Source organism: Anguilla rostrata, chromosome 15 (genome assembly GCF_018555375.3).
Source record: "Anguilla rostrata isolate EN2019 chromosome 15, ASM1855537v3, whole genome shotgun sequence".
Classification (NCBI taxonomy): Eukaryota; Metazoa; Chordata; class Actinopteri; order Anguilliformes; family Anguillidae; genus Anguilla; species Anguilla rostrata.
The window spans coordinates 25,778,142-25,799,045 of record NC_057947.1 but is presented as its reverse complement, the minus strand read 5'-3'; the positions used below and the strand labels follow the sequence as shown (position 1 = coordinate 25,799,045).

The 20,904-nt window shown below is 41.1% G+C and overlaps 2 protein-coding genes across 5 annotated transcripts; both read left to right on the top strand.

Moving 5' to 3' along the window:
• The first annotated feature begins 56 nt into the window (after positions 1–56).
• Positions 57–6,718, top strand: gjb8 (gap junction protein beta 8). Its single transcript, XM_064311655.1, has 2 exons — positions 57–2,311; positions 3,704–6,718. Exon 2 carries the CDS (start codon positions 3,725–3,727, stop codon positions 4,511–4,513), a length of 789 nt encoding a protein of 262 aa, XP_064167725.1. The 5' UTR covers positions 57–2,311; positions 3,704–3,724; the 3' UTR covers positions 4,514–6,718.
• Positions 6,719–6,909: 191 nt separating this feature from the next.
• Positions 6,910–17,340, top strand: gja3 (gap junction protein, alpha 3). 4 transcript variants are annotated; one of them, XM_064311648.1, is made up of 3 exons: positions 6,910–7,543; positions 10,202–10,261; positions 12,101–17,340. In XM_064311648.1, exon 3 carries the CDS (start codon positions 12,118–12,120, stop codon positions 13,462–13,464), a length of 1,347 nt encoding a protein of 448 aa, XP_064167718.1. In that variant the 5' UTR covers positions 6,910–7,543; positions 10,202–10,261; positions 12,101–12,117; the 3' UTR covers positions 13,465–17,340. The 4 variants fall into 4 exon arrangements, with proteins under 4 accessions (XP_064167718.1, XP_064167719.1, XP_064167716.1 ...); XM_064311649.1 differs by having other exon boundaries at positions 12,083–17,340; XM_064311646.1 differs by having other exon boundaries at positions 6,910–7,763.
• Positions 17,341–20,904: the final 3,564 nt, after the last annotated feature.

The window sequence follows — 20,904 nt, the reverse complement described above, 5'->3', positions numbered from 1 at the left end:
CAATGGAACCTCTTATCACTCCACTCACTGAACTCTTCAATCCAGCAATTCTTTACAACGTGGAATGAATGGCCACTAAATAAAAGCTATTTATTTATTTATTTATTTATTTTAGATAAGCCATACGTAAGTTACCTAAATGTAAAACGGCTATTTATAATCAGAAAATACACAAGTATCTTTAGTCTGACTTACCAGTGGATGCAGTCATAGACTTTAGGTTATCCTTACGCAGTTGGCCCATGAAAGCCCTTGCAAAATCCACAACAGAGATGTGTTAACTATTAGGGATTCACCCTCATACTCACACATCGGCTAGCCATGTGCTTACACAAGCTATGTCCCCAAAGCACTTTTTTTGTTAAAATGATATATTAAAACAGAATAACTAAATAAATAAAAATAAATAATGAAGTAACAGATTTTAATAGAACAGTCTCTTGACAAGAACATGTAAGAGTAAATAATTTGGGATAGTTGTCTGTTTCTTCATTACCTTAATATCGTGCCATTAACCATGTAGCATGGTGATATTAGCTGGATGCATTTAATCGGGGGAAGTGCGTGCAGTAGGTAGCGTAAGTAAGAGATGTAATGTTTCCGTCAAAGGGGGCTTTCTTCTCTTTTGCGCGTGCCCGGTCAGTGTCCTTGCGCTTTCAAATGTCATGCCTCAGTCTAACGTTACAGAAGAGGCCTGGTGCGGTTATCTCGTGCTGTGACTTAGGAGTATGTTTCTAAAATTAAAGGAGCCAGTTTAGCCAGGACCAGTTTCAATGACTGCGTGGTTGCCTAATCACCTACCGTTTTTGTTTAACATAATGTAGGGTGGCACCCTGGTAGAAATTCCTCCTTTATTCCAGCCTGGTTTTAAGATGGTGTAGCCTGGTTTTAAACGGGTCCAGCTGGATTTAAGCTGATTTTGTAGATGGCCAAACTGGTGGTGAGATGGTTGAGATGGCAACCATGCTGGCAAGACCATGTCCAGCTGGTGGGTCAGCTTGGTACGGACAACAGACTTTCACCTAATTCCAGATGGCAGCAGCAGCTGATGTTGGTTCCAGCTCGATTCCATCTCAGGCTGGTACATGGAATTTCTACCACGGCAGTCCTTGAGATTATAATGCAAATTAAAATTGTTTAAATAGATATATTGCTAAATCGTTTATAATTCACGTTCATCCATGACGATATACTGGAACTATATACTGCCAAGTATAGCGAAACACAATAAATTAAATTAGCTACCTGTAAAGGAGTGTAAAAAGATCAGAAAGGTTAGCCTTTAAATTACCATTAGTCAAGAGAGCAAGTATGTACGATGAGAGAAGGATATAAATAATAATGATTATTATTATTACAGAAGCGCAAATTTGACTGAGTTCTGACTGGGTTTTTCTTACCAACACGAGCTGGGAACTGTAGGTTATCGAATATGGTGAAAATAACAATCTTCTATAAACGGTTTTACCTTTTGCTATTGTATCGAAACCTGACGTCAGATATGAGGACGTATCTTGAAATAATTTGCTGGAGTTCTGTTGTCAACATTTTTGCTTTGGACGTTTATGCTATTGATTACTTAATATATTGAGCTCACTCTGGTTAGTAGCCTAGCGTGTACATGATTTGACCGGCAATAAATATCTTTTCAAAAAGAGAAATCTGTTCAAGAAAGGCACATTATTCAAAATAGGAAAGATGCTGTAATAAAATAAAATTAAATAAAACAAAATAGCTTCTCACATACGCCTAAGCTGTTCACAATCTGGTTTGTGAATAGCTTATTTGGTAGACATAATACAATTACTATAATGTCAAATTATAAATATTGGCTGTGTTTCTGAGAAATAGTTATTTTTCATATATTGTCATAATAGCCTTTTGGTCTATTTCTGTGTTATTAATGTGTTTTATGTATTAGCTCAAAACCTTTACTAACGCCGTAGTTACAGCATAAGAGACACAAATGAAACAATATTAATTTATATGTCAGCAAATTGTACATATAATTTCAATTTTAATGACTTAAAAAAGAGCAAAAAAAAAAAAAAAAGTTAGTTGACGTAGTCTTTTGCCCCTCCTCTAAAGCCTCGCGACAGGCAGGTGGAACTTCAAGAGCGAGGCTAAAAGATCAGGTGCTCGACCGCAAGTGTTCAGGCTTGCATCTTCAGGACTTGTACAGTATAAATCTCAGCAACGGAATTAATTCGCCACTTTAAACCGGCGGCTAAGCGCAGGAGTCATCTTCTGGGACGGAGTAAAGGAAGTTGAACTAAATTTAATGGAGGATTTCTGAAATTTGGAGAGAAAGGTGATGCTTTTTGTGGCCAGGATTCTGTATTTGTGAAAGTTAGCCCTGCATATAGCCGATTTAATTTAGTTAACAGTTCGTATTTAATTTATACCGTATTAGCCTAACCTACAATATCTGTCTGATAAGTAATCTAAAATGTTGTCTACATATAGGCTATGGTCATATCTAGGTAGGATAATATACTATGATTAATTGAAATACGGATTATGGATTTTTTTTTTTTTTTTTTCAAAACAAGCTTTAGGGGTGTAATTAGCTTAAGCTCTGAGTTGTTTTAATATAATGGAAATCATTTTGAGCTAATTAGTTTGTATCTTTAGAATCAAATCCTTGTACATAGCGTTCATTTGCCGATTTGAGAACCTTGTACACAGTAGAAGTTACTGTTTATTTTTTTTAATCAGGTTTATTTTGGAAGGAAATGTGAGGTGATGAAACGCAAGATCTCTTTCAGAAATAGGCTACAGGGGTACCTTAAAGGTGTTTTTTAAATAAAATATGCAACAATATGATAATTCACCATTCTTTAGGCTGAGATTAATTTTGGCAAATTAAGTGCTTGCTTTGCTTTAAATTTGTAAATTGTGCAAAAATCGATACACTGGCTTTTGAAACGCAATCACTACCCCCAAGGAACCGATGACAAAAAGCTGCGCGCTCCATCTAGCGTTCAGATACATTGAAACCTGTGATGTAAATGTCAGGAATTGATTTAAGTACGCTTAATTATGTTATCTAAATGGTATTTCGCTCGGGGGTTATAGAATGTGTACTTTAATATGAAATGTCCATTACTTAAATTCGGTAAACGACCCACTTCACTGCTGCAAATTTAAAGTGTTAATCGAAAAATTGCGGAGGAGAGTGCTGAACACAAAATTTTCTCTATTGAATAATTTATTGTATTACAGGTGTAAAGACACCTAAGTTGTATGTCAGCTGAGAAATAGTAATGTTATTTTATTGTTTCTCAGTGAAAGGCAGATACAGTTGTGATGTAGTCCTGCCATTCTTTCAGCGGTACCAGCAAGGCATACTATACTCTTGTTTTACTGGTTCGGTATCTTTGGATAAAAGTCACGGAATTATCTGTTTCAAAAGCTCAGTGAGCCCTACATGACTGAAGCTCTTAAAAAATAAGGGTGGTTTCTTGCTGATTGTAAAGTCTGAGTTCAATTGAATGTTGTACGACTGCCCAAACCCTCCTTTTTGTTTACCATTCTCTAACTTCTCCAACATGGTCGCTGCTTTTTCCTCTCCTCACTGACTTCCTCTGCATTTTCCTCTGTGCTTCTTCCCCCTCTTTCTTCTTGTTTTCCTCTCTCCCTCACCCTCTTTCCCTCCCTCCCTCCATTTCACTGAATGCCCCTCCCCCCCCTTCCCCCCCAGGTCTGAGTTGAGGGGGTCAGGATGAGCTGGGGTGCCCTGTACGCCCAGCTGGGCGGAGTCAACAAGCACTCCACCAGCCTGGGGAAGATCTGGCTCTCGGTCCTCTTCATCTTCCGCATAATGATCCTGGTGCTGGCGGCGGAGAGCGTGTGGGGCGACGAGCAGTCCGACTTCACCTGCAACACGCAGCAGCCCGGCTGCAAGAACGTCTGCTACGACCGCTTCTTCCCCGTCTCGCACATCCGGCTCTGGTGCCTGCAGCTGATCTTCGTCTCCACGCCGGCGCTGCTGGTGGCCATGCACGTGGCCTACCGCAAGCGCGAGACCAAGCGGAGCATCATCCGCGCCCACGGCGACAAGGTGCAGGACGACCTGGAGAGCCTGCGCAACCGGCGGCTGTCCATCACCGGCCCGCTCTGGTGGACCTACACCTCCAGCCTCTTCTTCCGCCTGGTTTTCGAGGGCGGCTTCATGTACGTCTTCTACTTCATCTACGACGGCTTCCAGATGCCCCGCCTGGTGAAGTGCGAGGAGTGGCCCTGCCCCAACGTGGTGGACTGCTTCATATCGCGCCCCACCGAGAAGACCGTCTTCACCATCTTCATGGTGGCCTCCTCGGGCATCTGCATGGTGCTGAACGTGGCCGAGCTGTCCTACCTGATTGTCAAGGCCCTGCTGCGGTGCTCCAGCAGCTCCGGGGGCAAGCACACCTTCCCGGACAACGCCTCCAAGGACAAGGCCTTCCTGCAGAACAAAAGGAACGAGATGCTGCTGTCCTCCTCGGACTCCTCCAGCAGCAAGGCCGTGTGAGTGCCCTCGGTCCCGCGCTCCCCCTACTGGCGACAGAGGGGACTGCAGTAGGTAGAAGGACACTGCAATGAACTTGTTCTGATTTTCATTCCTCCACCTAAGTGGCCAGGTGCACAGTTGCTGCAAGGACACGGTTTCCACGGCTGGTTACATACCTGAGAACAGTCCCCTTTCCTGTCTCTGCACAATATGTGCTGTGCTCTGTTTTGGGAGGGGGGGAGCGGAGGGAGGGGGGGGGGGCGTCTGGAAGAATTGACAGCCAATTTGCACCTTGCATCACTCCACACCTCATATCACCGTGACCTTGGTGTGACATTTTGCTCGCATTGAACCAAGTCATGTTCATACGTGACTGACCAAAGGAGAGTGAGAGTGGGCATGTGCAAAAAGTTTTCATTTGGGACAAATTCACCAGCATCTCTACTGTACTTTACCACAGTTTACATTAACCTTGGAGACAGCTCTTACAATGGACTGAATGTTAGCATTGTCTAGCTGACAGTACCTTTATGTTATAACTTTCCTAGAAAAGTCCTTAAACATCTATACCAAGACATGATCTCACATTTTACCAACTACAAATATTTGATGGGATGTCAGATAGGTATCTTGCACATTTACATCAGAAGACTAGTCTCAGTGTGCAACTCAATTCATTTTAAGTTGTTAGCCTGCCATATTACTTTTATGTTACTTGTATCTCTGATGTGTCTTGTATGTAACTCTATTGATGATGCTAGCCTATCACACAGTGTATCACACAGTATGCACTGAGCAAAAACATATAGCAACCAAGATAATGAAAGTCCCACCATTCTACAAAGAAGAAGATCTCTCTCTCTCTCTCTCTCTCTCTCTCTTTCTCTCACTCTCTCTGACAAATTACTGAGTTGGGGTCACAATGATGACAATGACCCTTTAATCTTACTTACACGTGGGAGCATGTCTGTGTTTCAACACAGAAAGGTCACAAAATGTGAAAGCCTGAGAATGTGACAGTTTGGGAACTGCAAATTCAAATCCCGACTGGGGTGATGCTGCCGTTGCTCAGAGTGAAGTGTCCGGCTGATTTAAGGCTTAATGTTACAATGGTATGATATGGTACGATATGTAAATATCAGAAGAGAGGGGCTCCTGGTTAGCTAATGAAGCAATGCCAGTGTAAGGGAAATTCTGACCACTGATCACAATGAGTGCCTTTTCTTCGTACGTGATAATGATATGAATCACTCAGCACACACCAACTGGGCTAGACAGGGAGGGATTTATTTAGAAAACTAAATTCGGAGATGATTAGATAGAATGACTGGGACAGCCATATTTGTCATTTGGCCAAGACACTGGGGAACCCCCTACCTTTTGTGAAAAGTGCGCAGCTGGTTTGGACGTCCTCTTTGAGGTCATCCAGTGGCTTAATTTTTTTAAGTTTTTTTTGTTTTGCTTTTACATTCAGATACTTGATTTGATGATGGTAGGGATGAGAACAGCGAAGGCTTATCTTTAAGGCTACAAAGCACTATCACAAGTTAATTGTGTCCAGTGACTTTTTGGAAGTCACTTGACCTGTTTACAGCTTGTGCCTTATTTTCATTCGTGGATATGTCACCATGTGTGCCTCTGGCTTTTTTGAACTAAGGCTAAAGTTAATTGAAGTCTGCAGAAACATAATTTGTTATTCCCCAGCTCCTATGGGGGTTGCATCGTCCCATCCAGATGTGTGGTGTGATGCACATCTTTTACACCTTGTCAACTGTCATTGTCTTTTTCTTTTGCTGTTTGGCTCCCCCCCCATTGATTTCATAATAGGGAACTGGCCAGGGTCAAAACCGTTTCTTTTTGTGTTTCAAAATGTGGTTTTTATTTTGGCCAAGGTTTAATGTCTGTATCATGGTTTCTATGCAGTACACAGTAATGATGGTGCAAATTTGTTACTTGCAATGACAATTTATTGAGCTGTATGTAGTAAAAATGTAGTTGAAACTGGCCCTGCATTGCTTTATAAATGCAGTTGGGTTCCACAACGTATGATCATGACAATTGAAGGATTTTAATTTACTTAAGATATTCTATTAAATCATTTGAATAGTGTTATCTGTTTATGCTCACGAATAGAAACACTCACCTTGATTGATTTAAATGTGCACAAGTTCTTTTTTTATATTTAGTTGCATAGAACAGCTGTTGTAATAAAAAACATTGTGTAAACTTTGAGTTTTCATTTGTTATTAAAGTACACTAGTATAGAGATAAATCTGCAAACATATTTTGCTTGTACTGTTGGGGTTTCTTTGGTTCTAATGTTACAAAATAGTTTATCGTTAATTGTGGTGTTGCTTGTGTTTGTCGCATTATACCGTGCCGGAAAAGCATGTGATGATTCGGACGATGTATCTACAGGGTCGACCGAAGGGGGGCGGTGCTGAAGGGAGGGACTCATTTTCTCAGGGTATCCTCCTCTTGAGTTTTTGAAAGTCAACCAGAAACTGCATGTCACATATTTCTATAGCCACCTAGTGTAATAAAGAAATGGATGGAGACCTTAATCCCCCATCTTTCGTGGGTGCTGAGTTCCATCAGATTCCCAAATAGGAAAGCCAACAATTAAAACAAATTTATGTAAACAGTGCATCATGTTTGTTAGTGGTTCACCCCCTAACTTACGTGGGTAATGGCACATTACGATTTTTAAAAAATCATTTAAGAAGACTACGTGCATTGCTCCAATGTAAATATGAATGCAACTCGTACAAAGTGCATGCACTTCTCTTGCTCGGGTGTTGAGTTTTGGAAGTTGACAGGGGCGTGGCGAGCGCGCGTGCAGGGCGATGACTCTGGATTCAGTCATGCATGGTCACACAATGTGACAGTCGCTATGGCTGGGAACGGGAGGCAGATGCGCTTCGCGGAACATCATCTAGTTCAATTCGCCTCTAAAAACTAGCTTTTTGAGCAAGGCTGGCCTCGAATCCACGCGCGAAGAAGGGTGAGCTTGAATAAAGTTGGCTGGCTGGCAGCTTCCAGGAGAGTTCGGTAAGCTGGCACAGCTACTGGGAGTTGGGAACAGGGGAGAGGGGAGGGCTGCTGCTACCTAGGACGCTCTGTATGATATCCAGCGCACTCAAACTATGACATCGGTGGCAGCCGGATATTGCTTTCAGTAGCTAAGTTTGGCACCCCCTGGCCAAGGTATGGTGAAGACTTGGTGCATGTGAACATCTTTATTGGCGCGGTAGCCTACATCCTGGACAGTGTGAGTGTGATGTTACTCTAAGGAAATAACTGTTTAATGGCTGTTTTTAAAATATGCTATTTATCTATTATATGCCCTTAATAATCAGCGGGGTTCAACAAAAGCTCGGTCACAATGGCAGCAATGCTTCAATGGATTGTGCCAGTGGTCACAAAGGAGATCTGGTACCTTCCGCTTTGTCGGGCTGTCAGACGGCATGTCAGAGAATAAAACTTCGACCAACTCAAAACAAAACCGCTTGTTTGTGACCGTTAATACTTAGAATGCGTTTTAGGTAAACGAATTATCGGTAACAAGTTGCGGCCGACATGAATCTTGAAGTATTAAAACAATAATTTAAATACGAGTTTTGCAGTTTTAATATATTTTGTATTAAAACAACATCTGTATTTTATAGAATAATAACAACAACAACAGCAGCAATTATAATAACAATAATTGTTATTATAATAGTCTGTTAGTAGTAGTAGTAGTAGCCTAGTAGTAGTAATAATAATAATAATCATCATCATCATCATCATCATAATGAACTAGGTTGGTATAATTTACTACTAGGCCTAATACATATAATGTTGCCCCCAACCGTAGGCTAAATAATAGAAAAAAATTCTAAACGAAAGCATGTTGCTTTAATCTGCTCATGACATTCATTGCTCAGTGAACACCAGTCGATTAGGCGAAATATTTCCCTTGATCAGCACTCCAAATTCTGATGAGAGCAGCACTCGTCTGGGTGTGGCCATTCCGCCATCATTTACATATTCACACGGTAGGGAAAATTCTTATTTTTTGATACACTAGATAGATATAGTCAGCTAAATTAAGCCACTTTTGAGCCACAATTAATACTGTTAAAATAGCCTAATAATACACATCGTCGAACTGTGTTAATTATTATATTTTTTAGTAAATCAAACCTCCTACACCACCACCTCCTCCTCATATACGCCTCCTATACCCCCTATAACACCCTTTCCCTTCAAAGTGTATGATACTGCGTCCATGTTTGAGGGAAATGGTTGCAAAAATCATGGAATAATTGATCATGTATATCATACGGGATGAGCGTAAGAAAAAGATTGCTATACTTTAGCGAAAAATAGCGGACACTCATGACACAGGCCAGAAATTCACGTAGCCTACAACGAAAAACTGACCATGTGACAAACAAAACCAATTATACAGTAGACATTTAACTGTATATATTGAAGTAGAATCTGTTGCCACTGAATCAGCTTTCCTGGTACTGTATAACAACAGTTTAAAAACCTGCAACTCAAATGCACCATGCATACAATTCTTCGTCATATGACAGACATTCCATAAAGTTTATTAATGACTTGTGGACACTTATTATCTGCAATTAGCCTAACGTTATAACTCATTATTTGGCCTTTTTGCAGTGCCTGTTTATTTATTTTTTAATATGAGCGAGTTATAGGCACATTTAAATGTAAATCGTGCATCAGTTGGTAATTAATGGAAAGGGAGTGGATGTGTTAAAATTTTGACTATTTAATATTATTACAGTTTCAACAATATGAAGCATGAAGCTCTGAAGTTATATTTATCTTTCTTCAGTGGACAACCCTCGTAATCATGAAATAATTAGAGACCAAGCCAATTACTGTTAAAGCAGACAGGAATGCTTTAAACATCGTGTTTACGGGATCTACAGGATGTTCTTTAAATGATCAAAAAGTGAAGGGGTATTTGAAACGATTTCTATATGATTATGGGCTCTACCCTTATATCATTTTTTACACTGATGTATTTATTGTTTACTGTTTTATTGTGAGAAAGGTATGCTACAGTTATGCCCAATTTCTCCCCGGGATCAATAAAGTTATCTGTATCTGTATCTGTACTTAATATTTTATTGATTAACGTGATAATTTTTCAGAAGTTAATATGTCAGGAAATGTTGCAGACATTTTTATTTTTGCTTACTTTCTATTTTAATGGGTTCAGTGAATTGCTAAATGTATCCCTACTAACTAATGAAAACTTACTTTAGGCAAACTGATGTGGAGAAGAGATTTGGATGATACACATCTGATTTTATTTTCTAATTTTAATGTATTTATTGCTGAATAATTCCTATATCATTATTGTAAATGTTTCAATGTTCATATTTGCTTTTTTAATGTAAGGTTTTAATATTGATGTTTGCAGGTAAATAAACCTTATTTGCTTTGTGACTACAGTGATATACCAGCCACCAGTAAGGCAATGTTATTATCTGTTTATTACATGCATACTGCCTCTTTATTAAATGGATAAAATAATTACCAATGAGTAATGATGAATCAAAAACACATTGCATTTTCTAACAGTATAAACAGTCCCTTAAAATAAAGTTTCACCATATAAGCTTTGGATTTTTCTTGGTACAATATGCTACTTTGATTAACTACAAAACTGGTTTCTGTTTCCAGGTACTAAATATATATTTGAGCCCTAGTCGATGGATTTATTACCCACAATACAACATTTTAGTAAGTCCTCCATTTTCTCTGCCGTCTGGTTTGCTTTTTCCATGCACTGATGTCGTTGTGCCTCAGCATGCTCATGCATTTGCTCCTGCTGTGTGCCTGTCCTCATCGCTCTAAAGAGGGTTAGTCACTGCAGGCCCTAATCAGTTAGGTCTGATAAAACCTTCAAATTAAACATTTATGAATTGTTTTATTTTAAACGAGCATAAAGAACAAATTATTGATCGTATCTGAACAAATGACTCCAGCATTTGTAAAGCCCAGTAGAAAGCACTTGCTTCAGCATGAGATTTTTATGTGTATTTTTCCCCTTTTGTGACAGTAATTTGAAAATGATCGTTTCTTGAATGATATGTGCCATCATAGTTTATGTATTTGCTGGGATCAGAAGTCCACAGAGGTGGTTTCATTTAAGTGATGCAAATCAAAATATTCATTTGTCACGATAAGGATTTGATCTAAATGTAGCTCTACATGTAGAATATTTCAGCAGACTTAGTAAGATTGTTTGTTTGCCTTTACTGTGTACTTATGCCAATGGCAGCTGGCACTACTTGTTTCAAAACCAAAGTTGCTCTAGAAATATTTGGTGGCTTGCATGTGCTTTGGCTGGTAACAAAGAGTCATTGATAAAATAATGGAAAAGCAAACAAAAATGATTTGTCACTATTTATTCACAAATATATTTATGAAAACGTTCAACGTTCAAAAAAATAACATAACATAAAATAACAATAACATCATACTGTGAGTTGTACCCAGTTATTCACAGTATATTTTCCCTTTAAAGTTATTGGGCAGATAACACCAGTTTCCCAAAACAGAAAACGTATATAATTGGATAAGCTATGTTGTAATATTAATGACAATATTGTTGAATATATTCACTATGTTCACAAAAAGGAACTCTCCTCAACCCAACCCAACTCAAGGGAAAGAGAGAGAGAGAGACCTTGGTCTTTGTCTAATGGTAGGGAACTATGAGAGAGAGAACGGGTACAGTGGTAATGTGGCACATGTATGGTGGCTTTCGCTCTTACAGTGATGGACTGGTAGCACGTCTATGAAACACTGAGCTATGCACAGTTTAACCCTCCTGTTCTGTTCATTTTTAGGTACGCAAATGTCGGTCAATCCCATACAGGGGTTTGCAATACATGAATGAACCATTTCATTAAATGTTGATTACCTAATTAAGGCCAGAGAGAGTTTATACTGAAATATTTTAGTATTTCCTAGATTTTCAAACTTTAAAAAGGGTCAATTTGACCCGCAACATAACAGGAGGGTTAACCATTTTGAATCAGGTAGCTAGTCGATGATCAGCGGATGGGAAAGTGCTCATTGGCCTCACCGAGGTGCCGATTTTGAGAGAATTATTCAATCTCTCTTTAGAACTGCTTTGTGAAACATTGATCTGTCATCTGCACCAGCCTTATGAGAGCCACTGGATTATTTAACACAGAGGTAATAACTCCACTCCTGCCTGAACTCTGTGTGTGAGGTTTGTGTGGGGAAGGGAGGGGAGGGGTTCTCCTCTCTTTCATTCAGAACATGGGTTTATGCCTCCTTTCTGCTATATTCGGCCTGCTTACCTGTACTATCAGTGTAAAGGCAGTTTGATTTGAAGTGGTCAGCGTCTTTGACCCAAGTCCAGAAATGGGTCAAATGTGTCAACCTTTAGACCAAGGAGAAATAATTTTTTAAATCATTGAAATGTTTTTGTGTTGTTTTTTTTAAATTTTTTATACTGTTGTAACATTTGTGATATCCTGCCTTTTTTTCCATCCTCCTCTTCCTTTTCTCCCTGTTCACTCACTCCAGACTGTACTTTCTCCTCAGGATAGAAATCGTAAAGGATGGGCGACTGGAGCTTTCTGGGGCGGCTGTTGGAGAATGCGCAGGAACACTCGACGGTGATCGGCAAGGTGTGGCTGACGGTCCTCTTCATCTTCAGGATCCTGGTGCTGGGGGCGGCGGCGGAGGAGGTGTGGGGCGACGAGCAGTCCGACTTCACCTGCAACACGCAGCAGCCCGGCTGCGAGAACGTCTGCTACGACGAGGCCTTCCCCATCTCGCACATCCGCTTCTGGGTGCTGCAGATTATCTTTGTGTCCACGCCCACCCTCATCTACCTGGGCCACGTGCTGCACATCGTCCGCATGGAGGAGAAGCGCAAGGAGAAGGAGGAGGAGCTGCGCAAGGCCAGCAGGCTCCAGGAGGAGAAGGAGCTCCTCTTTAAGAACGGAGCGGGCGGAGGAGGGGACGCCGGCGGCGGGGGAGGCGGCGGTAAGAAGGAGAAGCCGCCGATCAGGGACGAGCACGGGAAAATCCGCATCAGGGGGGCGCTGCTGCGCACCTACGTGTTCAACATCATTTTTAAGACCCTGTTTGAAGTGGGCTTCATCTTAGGCCAGTACTTCCTGTACGGCTTTCAGCTGCGGCCGCTGTACAAGTGCGCGCGGTGGCCCTGCCCCAACACCGTAGACTGCTTCATCTCCCGGCCCACAGAAAAGACCATCTTCATCATATTTATGCTTGTGGTGGCTTGCGTGTCCCTTTTGCTGAATTTGTTAGAGATCTATCACCTTGGATGGAAGAAGGTCAAGCAGGGCATGACCAACGAGTTTGCCCCCGGGCGCGGGTCGCCGCCCCGCACCGACGCTGAGCCGGAGTCCGCGACCCCCGCCCCGAGAACTGCCCCTCCAAACCTCAGCTACCCGCCGAACTACACGGACGTGACCGCGGGGGGCGCGTACCCCCTGCCGGCCGCCCCGGCGGCCGAGTTCAAGATGGATCCTCTGCAGGAGGACCTGCAGGAGGCGCCCTCCTCCTTCTACATCAGCAACAACAACAACCACCGGCTGGCCTCCGAGCAGAACTGGGCCAACCAGGCTACCGAGCAGCAGACTCGGGAGAGGAATCCAGGCTCCCCTTCCCCCTCCTCTTCCTCCTCCTCCTCGTCCTCAACCTCCAGCGTCCGAGATGAGCTGCAGCAGCCGAAGGACGCCGCCTCCACCTCGAGCGGCGGGGGCTGGGGCGGAGGGAAGGGCCCGTTGGAAGAGGGTCACATGACCACCATGGTGGAGATGCACGAGGCGCCCGCGGCGGTAACGGCGGTAACGGCGGTCACGGACGCCCGGCGGCTCAGCAGGGCCAGCAAGAGCAGCAGCGTCAGAGCCCGGCCCAACGACCTGGCGGTTTAGCCCCGCTCCCACCCCGCCGCCCCCCGTTTTTATATTCAGTCGCGTAAAACCGCAGATGAAAAGCAGCAGCGAGGCAGGGCACTGGAATTGGGGAGCTCTCCATATAAATCTGTGAACAGCAAAGTGAACTGCAGTGCAATCGGTGAGTTGTAGCTTATCCTGGACAGGGTTGGTGTTCCTAAGCACAGGTTTACACAGACATTGATGTGACAGAATGGGTGGGGGGGGGGGGGGGGTGCAGGGCGTGAAGGCTAGAGGGAGTACTACAACTGGCTGGGATTTCAGCACTGTTTTTCATGTGAGGGAAATCTGGAGATATGCAATTATGTTTCTTATTCTTACTGTTTGTATTTATTGTAATGGCTTCAGGTTTTTGGACTGATAAGCTTTGGTCGGACATCCTATGGTTGGTGTTTCTATACAGTACTGTATGTTGCAGTTATTTCAGTTCATGAAGTAAATTTAGTGTAGCCTATGAAGACCTATGAAAAATGGGAAATATTCATTCTGCAGTTTAGCTGAGCAGACCTGGAATGAACTATGTTTCAAAGGAGGCACTAAAACAAGGCATGCATGCAGAAGAGCAGGAGGAGGCAGTTCTAATGAATGTTATGAAGACCTTACAGTGACGCCTTTGCCGCTGGGCTGGGAGCAGTGGCTGTTAGGCATTGGGCTCTCGGTGTTGTTGCTGTTGTTTGTCTTTCTCTTTTAAGAAAAAGCAATGATGCTGTCACTGCTGTTACATCAGGGCAAATTATTTCAGTCTTGAAAGAGGATCTTGTATTCCATTGTCAGTTAGATCAGTTTGTTGATACGTATGTTGTCACACGCACACAAGCACTCACGCACACACACACACACACACACACACACATATACACACACAAGCTTGGAAATGCACACCCCAAATGATGCTCATGTTTGCAGTGTTTTACAGAATTAATGGTCCCACAAAATATGCAGCAGCAATAAAAACAACAGACACCTAAAAGACACCTACAGTACAGACATCTCAGTAGAGTGCATCTTAAGCAAAAAGTTTTTGGGTGTTATTGAAGTCTTTCAATAATGATATAATTAGAAACTTGCCTTGTATTATTTTTATTTATTCCTGCCAAAGTATACAAGTTATTTCTCCTTATATATAGTTATCTACTTTTCAATGTTGTGTTGTGATTTTAATCTTTGGGGTTTTTTCCTTACATTCAGGAAATGGATCAGCTAACAGTTTGAGAAGACTACTTTTACTCATTTTACCACTTGTTTTTTTGAATGTAGGCGAAATCTGTCAATGTGAAACTACAACTCACTGATTCACCATCAGGTCTGCTAGCACGTTTCTTGGTTTTATCCACTGTCAGCCAATCACTAAGCTTGCCACAGGGTGGTTGACCAATGGCAGGGCATCTGATAGAGTTGAGGGAGGGGTCAATCTTCATTGGTGAAATAAATCATACATATCGATAGAAACTTTTTTTGAAAAAAACTAATTTAAACAGGGTTTTTATTTTGGAGTGTAAAACACAGGGGAGATAAATTGAAAACTATGCTGGACTGTGGGTGGAAATCAAGAACTGACATGTGCCACTGCACTGTCCTGCTGTTTATCATTTTTATATGCAGAAAATTCAGATTCTGTTTTGTGCCACAAATCTGAACACTGCCTCAAAACTACAGGTGCCATGATTCCAGGACCCGCTGCTACTCTTCACTACTGCTTTTAAAAGGAAAATATTATTTAGCCAAAGAGAGAGAATCAGTTTCTTGTAGATCTCTTTGAAAATAAAGCACATGCAAGTCCAAAGTGCTGAAAGAAAGTGCAGTATGAGATCATCAGGCTGTAGGGTCAGTGGGAGTGAATTAGAAACACAGATTACTAGACTGAAGATGGAGTCTCCTTTGACTAATTACAGCCCAATTGTTCATCTGCCAGAGTAAACGTACTTTCAGTCACTCATTGCTGTGACAGACCTGTGGCAAACCTTACATGAAAAACAATATCCAAGCCAAATAAAACTGTGAAAACCCCTGCCAAAAAACTCTGTTAGATAAGAATATACCTTTACGTATGTTCATATGTTTTGCAGATTTCTTGGGAGGTGTATTATTTTTTAATCAGATTTAATCAAATTGTTTTGTGTTCAGGCAAGAAAGCATACCACCAGAATTGACAGTGATGATATAGTTTTTGACATAAGATAACTGTCTAATGCAATCATTCTAATGCAATTTTAATCATTGGATCTTCATGTAGAGAGTAATTTGTGAACAGAAAAGTAAACACCCCCATTATATGTGATGCCTTAAATATTGGGTTTATTTATAAAAGTGCTATTTTTTTAAAGGTATTTGAGGTTATGACAAGATGAGATTTGCATAACTGTAGTCAGTAAGAAATGACTGGTTGATATTTTTTGTAATTGCAACTGAATTTGGCATCTGATGGACAAGTGCTATAACCATAAAGTGTCCCACTTCTGATGAGCTGTCCAACCCCACCTCTTCCCTGTTTTTTTTGTGTTTCAGTTTATATTTATAGTATTTTCTGACTTCCCAACTATTACCAGCAATTACTACTACTTCAATGGACAAACATTTGCACAGTTTTCCATCTTGAAAATGCAATGCTTAATTTGTAAGATTCTAAAGTTCAGAGTTCAGAGACCTAAATACAGTGTGCAAAATCAATGCACATGAAAACTATTATAACAGTTCTTGAGCAAAATTTTTAAAATCAATTTTCTGCTTCCGTCTTCAGGATACCAAAATATTTTTTTTTACAAAGTAACGGTGCTAAAGTATTTGTTATCATATTTTTACATATTCTTTACATTTTGACTAAATGTAATGTTGCACACATTAATAGTCATAAAAGCTGATGAACACATTGAAAAATATACACCAAAGTCATATATTCAAGATTTTTAAAAATCATAATCGACAGCATGAACAGATACTACTTCCAGATACATTCTGTCAGATGGGAGGTTTTGCAAATCTTGTTCATGACCGTAATACGTTCCCAAAAATAAGAACAATTTTTTTCCAGGTGTATGTATTCTTTTATTTCCACTTGTTAATGTATTAAAAACACCAAAAAGTGTGTTATCTTGTCATTTTGGTTCTTAAAGTTTACATTTTAGTATATAGATGAAGATTTGCACATTTAGACAAAACGTTGTATGAAGGTTAAACTGGTTTAGAAGAAAAAAACAGAAATGGACATCAGATTCTGCCGATGTTTCTGACACCTTAAAGGAAAATGTCTTACTAGTAAACACAGCAGCTCTTCACATTAAAGACAGTACTACAAAAATGACATCTAATGTGATTTTAAAAATATAACTTGTTGAATATGATACCTTAAGTTGACTATTTGTTGAGTTCAGGACTCTTAACTTTGTCTGAAACAACTGCAGAACGTTTGGATATTTGAAACGAAAAATGGCCTGGAGATTGTGAGTAATTTCTGTGTGCTTTCCCATTGCTTTTAAAATCTTCTCATAACACCTCTGTGATGTTGTAGCAACGGTATCGTGTCACTACAATGTCACACGTTGAAAGAATGTTATGTGTTACCTTGGTAGTAAGACTTCCAACTGCAGCTTAATATTAAGCAATTTTCTTGAACCCTGGGGCCAATGTAGAAGCCCCCCCCCCCAAACACACTCCAAGCTCCCCCCCCCCTCAAATGCACATACACACAGCCGCTTATATGTTACTCCTGAAAGGAAAAGGATGTTCTTTTGTGGACTTTTGGAATTTCTCGGGCCAATCAGGGTGTAGGAACCATCTCCACATACAGCCTGCTTCAGTGCTGTCTTAAGAGAAGTGCCTTCTGTATAAAAATTTTGTAAGAACAAGTTGATGTAAATGTTCATTTACCTCAAATGTTTACAAAACTGTTACTAAATAAACTTTTTGTACAATAATCGCCTTTTGTTGCCTCGTCTATGTCGGTTTGGCAGAATAACCACAGGAAACCAGTCATATAAGAGAATCTCACAAGTTTTCAGTCTATTTTAAGTTAACATAGCATCAGTTAGCCAATCAGCCCCAGTGCCATGTAGCCTTCTCCCCCCTCTGCCAGACACACACACACACACACACACACACCCAGGTCCGGGACTCACTTCCTAGCTGTCTCTCCACCATGCATATCTGCTTTTGTCTTCCCTGCTAACCTGTCTGTTTCGTCTCAATTTCTAGGCATGCAGATCCCTCCGAAGTACAAACCAGAGGGCATACTGTCTGAGTAGCCACCATGTACCACGTCTCCCAAGAATGCATGTCCAAACACCTATGAACTTAGAACTTGCACCAAGGTTACAAATTCAGTCTGAGGGTGCAAGAACGTCTGCCGATGAGACTAAAAAGGAGACAAGGAAGACAGATCATCCCACAAACCACTGACTGCGCTGCACACTTGGATGTCTGTGTAATTAGCTTACACACAAAAGAGCAGTGGTCCCTTTCTCATGAGAGATCATATCCATCACAACTCATTTAAAGCCATCGAGTACAACCCACTTCTCAGCTTACTACAATTTGACAGCTGGCAGATTCACTTTATTAACTTTTGAAGTGCTGAAGTGTTACCCAAGCTTTTCACATCTATTAAAAGGGTATATGGAAAATTAGTTCTTATATTGAATTTAGCAGGTAACCATGTGCTTTGTGGATCAACCCGGATTAAATTATTTTTAATGCTGGGTTTAAACAGCAAGGCAGGTTTTATATAGCAATTGTTTTCAATCAATTTGGCACAAGAATGTTTAAGACATTTTATGCAGTAGTGTCAAAACACGTCAGTTTTATTTTGCGCCATTAAAGGGCTTATTTTGCATCCAGATTTTTCCTTTTACGATCTTATATTGTCCGTTACTGAGAATGAACGGATTGGCCTTTTAATTGGCCAATGCGCGGTGACCTCATTTTTGAAGATTTTTTAATCATCATAAGTCTTCAGTCTTTAAAATGTAAAGTTGTGTGTGTCTGAATTTCAATGCAGAAACAAACACCTTCCATCATTCTGTGACATACAGTTTTTCAGTGATTAATTTCAAACTGACTTCACAGGCACCGACTTCATTTTCACAAGCTAGCCAAAGACTAGAGACGGCATATGAATCCATTTTATCTACAGTGTGTGAGCAGGTGGAATTTTGTGAATGCCAACATTTTATTGGCTCAGGGAGCAGGAGCTATTTTTGAATCCTGCTCTGCTGTGGGTGAATTAGGTTGCTGTACAGTACAACTTTGTAATGTTACTATATGTGATTATAAGTGCTAATTGTAACTCTAAATCAAAATTTATTCTCAGCAGGTTTGTGATTTTGGTTGTAACTTGGTCCTCTGAAGTCTGGTGTCAGTTATTGCTGTGAAAATGAATGAAAATATAGAGATCAGAGCTTCCAACCAGTGCTCAAGGCTTTGTGAGATTTATATTATTGAATTAAAATAAATTATTTAAGGCAGAATAAATTTATGGGTAGTACCAAAGACCAAGACATTGTATAAAAAGGATAATACACTACTGGGACAGGTAGTGAAAGCTGAATAATGTTGCATATGCACAGACAAGTTTTTTTTTTAAAAATCTCATTTTAATTAGCGTGTGGTGCATTACTTGACTAGTGTTCTGACAAGTCTGTCTGGCTGTATTGTACACAAGTTTATGTCACAAGTTAAAGGGCTAGACTATTAGTATTAGCCTGTCTGGTTGTGTCTGGTTGTTTTAGTGAAAGACAGCAGAGATTACTGGGATGAGAGGGGACTTTGTGTGGAAAGGTGCTTGGGGTCTGCCAGGATGCATGAGACATAGAGGAATTTGCCGTAGGCCTGTCCACCACTCTGGAGGAACTGAGAAAACACGCTCAATTAGAAAAATGAAATCTGTGTTAAACACTCTCTCTCTCTCACACACACACACACACACACACACACACACACCGTTGTGCACATAGAGAGAGAGACGGAGAGAGAGAGGGGGTAGGAATTTCAGACTTGCACCGATACTCTCACACCACCTCCCGATTTTTTTACTAACCAAAATTACACCACTGTGTCAAATCATCACACTACACCCAACACACGGCCTGCCAACCGTCACCTGACGAATCCACCAGCACATATGCAGTGACAGTGCCCATACATCACAACCCCCGAGGACAGCCTACACACCACCTCACCAGGCACAAGGCTCTGTGGAACTGTGCTATAACCTTGGCTTTGTCCAGCTATCTCAAATATGCATGATAGCCAAGACTTGGGGTTGTCTTAGGAAGAAGTCTACACTCAACAAGAGGAAACTCTGCTCGGCTGCTGCCTTATCTGCCACAGGGCAGAGGTGGTACGCGTCTTTGAGATAACATCAGAAACGATGGGGGGGAGGGGAATGAGGTGGGCAGGAAAGTGGAGATGGACAGCAGAATAAATGAGAATTAGAGAATTGGGAGAGACAGGGAGAAGAGATGAAGGGGGCAGGGGCCAGGGGCCCACTGATTCGGGGGTGTCGGAGATTATCGGATTGCGTGCCGAAGGCCATGTGTGTGTTGCAAACTCTATCGTCTGTCAGCAGAGAGCAGGGATGTGGAGTCATGGAGACCGAAAACAAGGAGAGGAGACTATTTATAGGCCTTAATCAGCTAACAAATTCACACCAGCCCCATGGCCTAAACACTTCAGCAGCTCTTTGGGTTTATTTAAAGACCCGTTGGAGACATGGCCCGCTGTCTAACTTGACTTTGTGGTACATAGACAGCCATGAGTGGGTCTCATCATTAGGGAAACAATGGCTTAAACCAACCAAGCATGGCTTTGCCAAGCAGAGAATGGATCTGTCTGGTGGAAAAAACGACAGTAGGGAAAGAGTAAATCCTTATTGGGGAAGAATAAGTAGGGCTAGACAGAGTGATGTTAGAGAGGTGGGACAATCAAAAAGGAAGGAATTCCAGACTACCGTCATGTAGTCACCCCACCAGTTATTGATTAAATGAGCCTGGTATGCTGTGACACTTTCAGTGGGTGGGGGCTCACATGACCCCCTAGGACGTGGCTGGAAACAGAAATACCAATGCATCCTATGTCATCAGTACACAGCAGTTTGAACAAAGTGAGTCACATTCATAATATCAATAAATACATTATTTTTTTTCCATGAGAAAAAAATAGGACAGAAATGTTGATTGTTTTCATAAAGAAAAACAAATAAATAAATTGTTTGTAATATCTACATAAAAGCCAAAAAAGTATCACAGCTAAAAAGTATACATTTTAAAACAAACAGTAGGCTTTGATTGTGAGTTGGTGATGTACGCTAGTATATCACTGACAAATATCCAAGTTAAAATCAAGAAAAGATGTATGCTAATCATAAAGAATGTTGATTGATCTTTGGGATCTCACAGTAGTCTAATGATTGCTGACACCTGTGGGCGT